The sequence below is a fragment of the Rhinolophus ferrumequinum genome, chromosome 2 (assembly GCF_004115265.2).
Source record: "Rhinolophus ferrumequinum isolate MPI-CBG mRhiFer1 chromosome 2, mRhiFer1_v1.p, whole genome shotgun sequence".
NCBI lineage: Eukaryota > Metazoa > Chordata > Mammalia > Chiroptera > Rhinolophidae > Rhinolophus > Rhinolophus ferrumequinum.
Genome location: NC_046285.1, coordinates 47007970 through 47017679, shown reverse-complemented (window position 1 = coordinate 47017679; position 9710 = coordinate 47007970). Strand labels below are relative to the sequence as shown.

At 39.3% G+C, this 9710-nt stretch overlaps 1 protein-coding gene across 6 annotated transcripts in view; it reads right to left on the bottom strand.

Annotated features, from left to right (window-relative positions):
* Positions 1-1739: 1739 nt before the first annotated feature.
* Positions 1740-9710, bottom strand: part of CD86 (CD86 molecule) — a 108695-nt gene continuing 100724 nt past the window's right edge. For all 6 annotated transcript variants that reach the window (XM_033129435.1, XM_033129431.1, XM_033129457.1 and 3 more), the window contains 2 exons: positions 9031-9151; positions 1740-3512 (listed from right to left, as the gene is read on the bottom strand). In XM_033129435.1, coding sequence (XP_032985326.1) covers positions 9039-9151 — 113 coding nt within the window. In that variant the 3' untranslated portion in view covers positions 1740-3512; positions 9031-9038. The remainder of the gene's footprint in view (positions 3513-9030; positions 9152-9710) is intronic.

Below are 9710 nucleotides of genomic sequence, written 5' to 3'. Positions count from 1 at the left end.
AGAAAGAAAATCAGTATGGGTATGGATATTGGTTTCTATTGGAAATAGCCCAAATTTAGTGAAGTTCCCCTTCCTTAAAAACAAGATTCAAGAAAAAAAGATGCCAATCACAAGAGAAGAAAGATGGTAAGTGTAGTGGGTTGAGTGGTGGCCTCCAAAGGTATGTCCAAGTTTTAATGGAAGCTTATTTGGAAAAAGGGTCTTTGTCGATGTAATTAAGTGGTGGGATTAAATCATTCGGAGATGAGAATCTGGATTACCCAGATTCTTAAATCTAACGACAAGTGTCTTTATAAGAGGCAGAAGAGGAGAAGGCACAGACACAAGATGGAGGGGGAGATTGGAGTTATGCAGCCACAAGCCAAGGAACACCTGGATTGTAATGAGAATAAGTCAACAATGAAAGACTGAATTCACCAGGAAGACATCACAATTTAAAATTTATAATGCTCCTAATAACATGGTCTCAAAATATACAAAGCAAAAATTAATAGAATTACAAGAAGAAATAGAAAGATGCACAACTATAGTGAGATTTAAAAAATTCTCTCAGTTATTGATAGAATAACAATATAAAAAATGAATAAGGATTTAAATGACTTAACTAACATGATTAACAGATTTGACATAATGCACATACACAGAACACTGTACCCAACAACTACAGAAAGTATTTCCTTTTCAAACCTATAAGGAACATATTAAAAATTTTACCATATACTGGGCCATAAAGAAGTCACAAAAAAAACCAAAGACTGCAAATCATGAAGATCATGTTCTCTGACCACAATGTAATTAAGCTAAAAATTGGTTAAAAAAACACAAAAATTTAGGACATTTACAATGTTTAGGTAATAAGAAACACATTTATAAGTAACCCACGGATCATATAATGGAATTTAGAAAACAGTTTGAACTGAACAATAATGAAAATGCTGCATAGCATAGTTTGGGGACAGTTAAAGCAGTTTTTAGAAGGAAATAAATAGCCTTAAGTAAGTAGATCAGAAAAGAAGAACACTTGAAGATAAATGACTGAATCATCGATTTCAAGAAGTTAGAAAGTGAATAAAATAGACCAAAATAAAGTAGAAATAAATAAATAAATATGTAAATATAAGAATAAACATAAGAGCAGAAATTAATAAACTGGAAAACAAGCATATAATAGAGAGGATCAACAAAGCCAAAAGATAGTTCTTTGAAAAGACTAATAAAATTGACAAACCTCTGGTGAAACTGAGGGCATGCATGAGAAAGGGGTGGGGGTGGGGAAAGAGAGAGGGAAAATAAAGGTATAAATAACCTATGTCAGGAATGAAAAGGAGTCATTACTACACATCTTGCACACATTACTAGGATACCAAGATTTTGCAAACAACTTTATGCCAATACATTTAAAAAGTTAGATAAAATGGACAACTTTCTAGAAAAATATAAAAGCCAATAACTCTATAAAAACATGTAATGAGAGAAATGCAAATTAAAACCATAAACGAAATACCAACAGTGTCTGATAATGCCAAGAGTTGACAAAGATATAAAGCAGTAGAAATTGTCGTACCTGTTGGTCAGAATTTAAATTGTCACAACCACTTTGGAAAATAGTCTGGCTTTCTCTAACAAAACAGAAGCTAAGCATATCCCATGACCTTATGTGTGACCCCTAGAGACACTTGTGTACATGTGTGCAAGGACATATATATATGAACGTGTTAAGAAAACAAAATTCAACTGAGTAAATTTGAAGAATTAATTCACTTTATTGGATGATTCATGAATTAGGCAGCATCCCATTTAGCAAGCAGGAAGGTGCTCTGAAGAGTTTGTACAAAGTAGAAGTTTTTTATAGGTAGAAAGAGGACGGGGCAAGGGAGCTATTTGCAAAAAAGAAAGCATTGTTTCAGGCCTAGTCATCTTTTTGGGGGGAGTGAGAATGGCAGGGGTCTTATTGTGTAAATTACCTTACTAGTGCTAATAAGGAAATTTCAAATTAATTGTTTGAAGTTCACATTTCTGGGAGAGGTTGAATACTGCAATTACGTTTCGGTTTGCTATTATAAGGGCTATCATCTTGGGCCTGTTATTTCCTTTTTAACAATTTCCCCCTTTTTAATCTCTCAGCCTGAGACATGTGACAAAAAATTAAGGCATTAGTGTTAGTCTCAGCTACGGCTAGGTAGGTCTTGCAGCTTTTGTGGATCCTCTGTGTGGTATTCGTAGGTCACAACATTTTGCTAAATCTTGGAACACTCTCAGGCCAAGACCCCCAGGTTCACAACTTTCAAGACTGTCGCTTTCTCTTGTTCCCTCCTAGGCACTCCAATCCTAGGGAGATCATTTGCTTAGTAGTTAGCCGCTGTGAACATGTATTTAAACTTCCCTGACGTGTGAATCCAGGTACAGCAGGTGATGCTGGCTGCAGCAGACATCTCCTTGCTCAGCTAAAAGATAATCAGGGGTTATTCTATTATCAAGAACAACTTTGGCCAGATTCTCTGGGAATCTAAGGATTTGGGGGTGTAGCTATTGCTTTAACAGCAAATTCTGCAATATTTTCAAGAGCTAAGGAGAGTTTCCTTATGATAGACTCATTTGTATTTATTCCTGACTAGAGAAGTACGGACCTGCTGAAAGAAGTGAATCCTTAATCATGAAAGCCTCCTGGTAAATCCTTTCTAACTTGACACTGTAAATTCAGGGGCGTTGACCAATGAGCAGTTTCAGTTCATTTGTGAACAGTTAGGGGGCACAGTTAGATAAGCTAAGAGGCATTGCCTGGCTGTGCACCAGCTATCTAGCATTCATAGGCCCAAGGAGAATGATAGCCACCACAGACAAAGACAAATCCTGATGGGCACAAACCATTTCACCAAGGTGGCACTGTGAATGGACTTATTCACAGGAATTGCTGCGTTTACCTGTTTAAGCCAGGGGTCAGTCAAGGTTTTAATGTATATAGGAAGAGAATCTCCTTGCCTGACACAAAGAGTCATCCTAAATACCTTGTAAAGATGGTGCTGCTGTTGAGATCTCTCAGTGAGTGGGGACAAATCTGAGCAAGATAATTATGGATAAATCGGAATCTTTGACAACTCCACCAATCGGAAAGGTTACCTCCTTGAGTAATAGCCTGGGAGATACAGATGATGATGTTATCTTTCCAGGCCAACGTTAGAGTAAAGGAAAGGAAAGGAGAAAGTGTTTCATGTTTAGTTAAGGTTGGAGTCTTGATACTCCGTCTTGGGTGGAAGCAGTCTTCCCTTCTTCATCAATTTGATTTGGAGGTCTCCAGCGTCTAGAGGACCAGATGTCAGATACAGCCTGAGAGGTGTATCCATGACTCAATGTTTTCTAGTTGTAACATGCCAGTGGTCAGGAGTACTTGGTAAGGTTCTTTCCAATGGGGCTCGTGGGCTGTCTTCCCCTGATGATATTTCCAGAATACCGTCACCAGGCTCTATACTGTAATGAATACGATCCTTTGAACTGGAATCTGGGAAAGTTTTGACCTGTTGATGATAGGTGTGAGCATAAGACATTAAAGACTTACAGTAGCTGGTCATACCCTGTTTCCCCGAAAATAAGACCTAGCCTAGCCGGACAATCAGCCCTAATGAGTCTTTTGGAGCAAAATTTAATATAAGATCTGGTATTATATTAATTATATTTATTATATTATATTAATTATATTATATTATATTAATTATATTATATTGTATTATACTGTATTGTATTATATTGTATTATATTATATTATATTATATTATATTATATTATATTATATTATATTAGACATGGTCTTATAGTAAAATAAGACCAGGTCTTATATAAATTTTTGCTCCAAAAGACGCATTAGAGCTGATTGTCCAGCTTTATCTTGAGGGAAACACAGTACTAGCATGAGTCAACAAGGGATCAGCAGAAGGTTGTATTCCATAACCCTGACCATTTAATTCACAGCCACTGTTTACCCATCTTAATCTTCTACTTCTGGAGCAGACTGTTGCCATGTTGTAAGAACATCAGGATGGCAAAAGTCTGGCAATGAAGGGTCACTGCAGGTGAACTGTGAACCATCAGAGCCACACCTCTGACTCTGCAGAGATTTGCAAGACAAAGACAGTTGTATCCAGTTCCCCAAACAACTGGATTGCAGCTTGAAAACATCAAAGGACTGACGCACCACCTACCTACCGACTGTTGGAATGTTTCTTTCCCTCTGGGTACATAGTTTTAGCACGGGAAGAAGGCATTAAAAAAAAAAAAATTTCCTATCAGGCTCTGAATATTATCTTCCAATTTGACCAAATTTCTGATCAAAATGTTATTAAATCCTTTCAAATACCTTTTCAGGTTCTAGCCAGGACAGACGGTAAATATTTCTGGCAGTACTGCACACTCCCATTAATTTTAACTTTTTGTCGCCCTTGGCTGTTTAAGGGAATAATGTAGTAGTTTTCCAGAAAATTTCTGAAGAGTCCCATCAACTTTGGGACGGGCTCCTGTTGGGGGGTGAGGGGGCTGTCCTTTGAAGGTAGATATGAAGGCATTCAAGAATTTGCATAGGACCTTTGAGGACAACCTCTTCTCTAGTGTCCCAGATCAATTACAACTGAGACATCAATTTCTGGGCCAGTGTTTTGATAATGGACCCTTAGGAGGGTGTAATGCAGGAGGCCTAGGTGTTGTTTTAAATACCTTTTTAAAACTATATTTTAACCTTATACTTAATTTTCCTTAATTTAGAAAAATCATTGATTTTTTGCATTTTTTCTTTTTTCTGACATTCAGTATTATTTTATGTTAATTTCAGGTGTAGAGCATAGTAGTTAGACAATTGTAGAATTTAAGAAGTGATCCCCCTGACTAGTCTAGTACCCACATAGGAACATACATAGCTATTATCATATTATTGGCTATATTCCTTATGCTTTACATCCCCATGACTACCAATTTGTACTTCTTAATGCCCTCACCTTTTTCACCCTGCCCCCCAATCCTCCTCCCATTTATCACAATTAAATTTAGTAACCATCTGACACCATAGTTCTTACAATATTATTGACTATACTCCTTATGCTACACCCTACATTCCCATGACTATTTTGTAACAACCAATTTGCACTTCTCAATCCTTTCCCCTTTTTCACCAGTCCCCTAAACCCCCCTCCCATCTGGCTTGTCAACCATCAAAATGTTCCCTGTATCTATGAGTTTGTTTCTGCTTTGTGTGTTTGCTTATTTTGTTTTTTAGATTCCACGTATAAGTGAAATCACATTACATCTGTCTTTATCTGTCTGACATACTTCACTCAGCACAGTACCCTCCAGGTCCATCCATGCCACTGCAGATTACAAGAATCCATTCCTTTCCACGGCCAAGCAATATTCCATTGTATATATGTACCACCTCCTCTTTATCCATTCATCCATTGATGGACACCCAGACTGCCTCCACAGCTTGACTACTGTAAATAATGCCGCAATGAACATATGGATGCACACATCCCCTCGAAATAGTGTTTTTGGGTTTCTTTGGATAAATACCAGGAAGTGGGATTACTGCGTTCTTCTTTGTCTCTTGTTATAACCTTTGTTTTAAAGTCAATTTTGTCTGGTATAAGTATTGCTACCCCCGATTTTTGGCTTTTATTTTCTATTTTCATGAAATAACTTTTTTCACCCCTTTACTTTCAGTCTCTGTGTGTTTTTCAATCTGAAGTGAGCCTTTTGTAGACAGCATATGTAAGAGTTTTGTTTTCGTACCCATTTAGCCACCCTATGCTTTTGATTAGAGCATTTAATTCATTTACATTGAAAGTAATTGTTGATAAATATGTAGTTGTTGCCATTTTATTATTCATATATATATTTTTTCTGTCTTAAAGAATTCCCTCTAAGATTCCTTGTAATACTGGTTTGGTGTTGATGAACTTCTTTAGCTTTTTCGTGTCTGGGAAGCTCTTTATCTGTTCTTCGATTTTAAATGATAGCCTTGCTGGGTAGAGTAATCTTGGTTGTAGGTACTTGCTTTTCATCACTTTGAATATTTTGTGCCAATCCCTTCTGGCCTGCAAAGTTTCTATTGAGAAATCAGCTGACAGTCTTATGGGAGCTCCCTTGTAGGTAGCTAACTGTTTTTCTCTTGCTGCCTTTAGGTTTCTCTCTTCATTTTTAACCTTTGCCGTTTTAATTATAATGTGTCTTGGTGTGGGCCTGTTTGCGTTCATCTTTTTTGGGACTCTCTGTGCTTCCTGTGCTTGTATGTCTCTTTCCTTTGCCAGGTTAGGAAAGTTTTCAGTCATTATTTCTTCAAATAAGTTCTGAATCTCTCTCTTTTCCTACTCGTACACCTATGATGTGAATGTTGCTATGCTTGATATTGTCCCAGAGTTCTCTTAAACTATCCTCATTTTTTGGATTCTTTTTTTTCTTTTTACTGTCTGGTTGGATGTTTTTTGCTACCTTGTCTTCCAAATCACTGATTCGATCTTCTGCTTCATCTAGTTTGCTGGTGATTCCTTGTAGTGCATTCTTCATTTTAGTTATTGTATTCTTCATTTCTGAGTGGTTTTTATGGTTTCTATGTCCTTTTTCATGCTTGCTCCTTCTTTGTTAAAGTTCTCACTAAGTTCCTTGAGCAGTCTTATAATCATTGTTTTAAAGTCTGCATCTGGTAGGTTGCTTGCCTTCATTTCATTTAGTTTTTTTTCTGGAGTTTTCTCCTGTTCTTTCATTTGGGACATATTTCTTTTCCTCCCCATTTTTGTTGCTTCTCTGTGTTTGTTTCTTTGCATTAGGTAGATCTGCTATGTCTCCCAGTCTTGCCAGGGGGCCTTATGTAGTAGATGTCCTGTGGGGTCCAGTGGCCCAGTCTCCCTGGTCATCTGAGCTGGGGCCTCCAGGTGTGTCCTTTGTGTGGGCCCTCCTGTTATAGGTGAGCCTTGATTGCTGTTGGCTCATCAGTGGGTGGTATTGACCCTCAGGCTGAATGGCAGTGGGGTTTGGCCACATCTACAGCTTATGGGCTGCTGTGGGAGGGGCTTACCTTATGGAGTGGGATTCACTCTAGTGGGCTCTGGTGCCTGTTGAGACCAATCTTTGGCTGTGCCACTTGTGGGGCTAATTGGGTGGTGCTCTGTTGTGGTCTGAAGCCAACCTCCAAGTATGTCGGTTCTGGGGCCTCTCAGGAGGGCTCCAGTGCATGGTCAGGTCTGCCATGATCTGTGACCAGCCATTGAGTACCTGGTAGGAGCTACAGAGTGATCCACAGTTGGTTGCTGCCTGTGCTGGACCTGGAGGCTCATGGGACAGGCCACACTATGAACCGAGGATGGCTGCCATCAGTACTGGGCCTGGTAGCTCTGTAAAAATCCAGGACAATCCAAGGCCTGCTGCAACCTGCTGGCTCAGCCACTAATAAAGCCTCTTGTAGTAAGGAGCTAGGTGTGGTGGCATGTCAGTGAGTCACCTGGGTGGAGCAATCAGAGCTCACCAGACCAATTCAGATTCTGATTTAGATTTGGCCATGGGCATGGGAAAGGGGCTCAGGAAAGATGGCACCCACCTGCTGGCTGCATGGGAGAAGGGCCCTACACAGGGAACATGGTGACTGTCCCTCCAGTCCTTGCCCAGAGGTCACACGACTCAGTCTCCTCCCATATGTCTCCAATGCTGCTCCCCGCCCCAGTCACTGCCCCTCTGCTGCAGCCCAGGGTGAGTGCCTGCATGGGCCATTTAAGAGGACGTCTGCGTTACCTGAAGCCTTCCGTCCACCCAGACAGTTGGAATTCCCACTATTTTTCACTGACAGATGTTTTGGGGGCTCCTTTTCCTGGCACCAGTACTCTGAGCTAGGGAACCTGGTTTGAGGCTGGGGACCCTTTCTCCTCCAGGGGAAACCTCTGTAGCTGAGATATCTTTCCTGATTTTCAACTGCCACATGGGGATGTGGGACCAGCCCATTTTGAGCCCCTCCTACCAATCTTGAAGTGGCTTATTCTTTATATTCTTAGTTATAAAACTTCTGTTCAGCTAGACTTCAGGTGTTTCTCCAGGTTTACTGTTCTATAATTTAGTTGTAATTTTGATGTGTTCATGGGATGAGGCAAGCACAGTATTTCTCTATACCACCATCTTGGTTGGATCTCTTAAATACCTTTTGTGTCTTTAATTTTTTTTTTTTATTATTAGCCTTTTGCAATGAATCTTTCAATGTAGGTTATTTTGGAATCTTGAAACCTTTGGTAAACTTCTGCATACCAATTAAAGTAGGCATCCCATTTCTTTTTGTTCAACTGGGATCCTTTTCTCTCAAGTTCATTTCGTAAATGAATAATTCTTTCTGATTGGAACATTTCCCTTAATGACCATCATTAATACTTTGTCATTTTGCTAAATATCTGCAGCATCTGGGACTGTAGTTGTTAAACAGGTGTGCCAGAAGGTGGCAGGCTCAAATTTGGGGATATAAAGAATCCCATTTTTCTTAGCCTTTATCTATACAAAATAAAGCAAACAGACATGTGCACCTTAATATATTGGCAGTAACCAAAAGATGTTACTGCATCATGGACAAAAGAAGGCTGCATGCACACCACCAACAATTCCTGTGGAACCATGGACTGGGGAAAGAATTGAACCAGCAAACCCCAGGAATGGGAACTGTGGACTGATTCTAAACAAACTGCAGCTGCCACCTCACCAACAGTTCCCAACATGGAATCTGGGGAAGGATTCCAAACAATTGGGAATTGCAGACTAAACCCAGGTCCCAGTGTGGAGTCTGGGAATAGAACCAAAGGCTAGGGTTTTCTGCTATATCAGCAATAACAAAAACATGTTACTGTCCTGGCAATTGCCTTCTGAAAGACTAGGTGCATTGCTCTGGGGAGAATCATCTGCCAGCTCAACTGGGCTCCAGGCAAAACCATCCACCAGCTCAATCTGATCTGTTTTGTAAAGGAAAATCAATTAGGTCAGGAGCTTAAATGCAAAGAGTGGAGCTCAAAACCGAGAGGAACTTACAAATGATCCTAGATATGGTGAGAATGACTATGGACTCCAAAGGGTTCGTGGGTGCCATCCTTGTGTTCCTTGTCCCTGAAGCTGCTGGAAGTCTCCTTTGATCTCATCACCGTCACCAAATCTGTTAAAAAAACAAAATTCAACCAAGTAAATTTGAAGATATAATTGGCTTTATTAGGTGATTCATTACTTGGGTGTTGTACAAAATGGAACGTTTTTATAGGCAGAAAGAGAGTGGGGCAAGGGAGTTATTTGCAAAACAAAAGAAAGGATTGTTTCAGGTGGGTGATCTTTATTTGGGGGGGCAAAGGGAATGCCAGGGGTCTTATTATACAAATTATCTTACTAGAGCTAATCAGGAAATTACAGATTAACTGTTTGAAGTTCACATTTTGGGGAGAGGTTGAATATAGCAATTAAGTCTTGGTTTGCTATCATGGGGATTTATGACTCCATTTTTATAGGCCCCATTTATTGGCCTGTTATTTCTTTTTTAACAAATGTTAATAATAGTATTCCTCATAACAGCCCTAAGTTGGAAAAAATTCAACTGTCCATCAAAAATAAATGGATTCTCCAAATCATGCTGAGTAAAAGAAGCCACGCAAAAAAGCACACATACTATGATTTCATTTATGTAAAATTTATTGAAAATCAATCTATTATCTATAAACGAATCT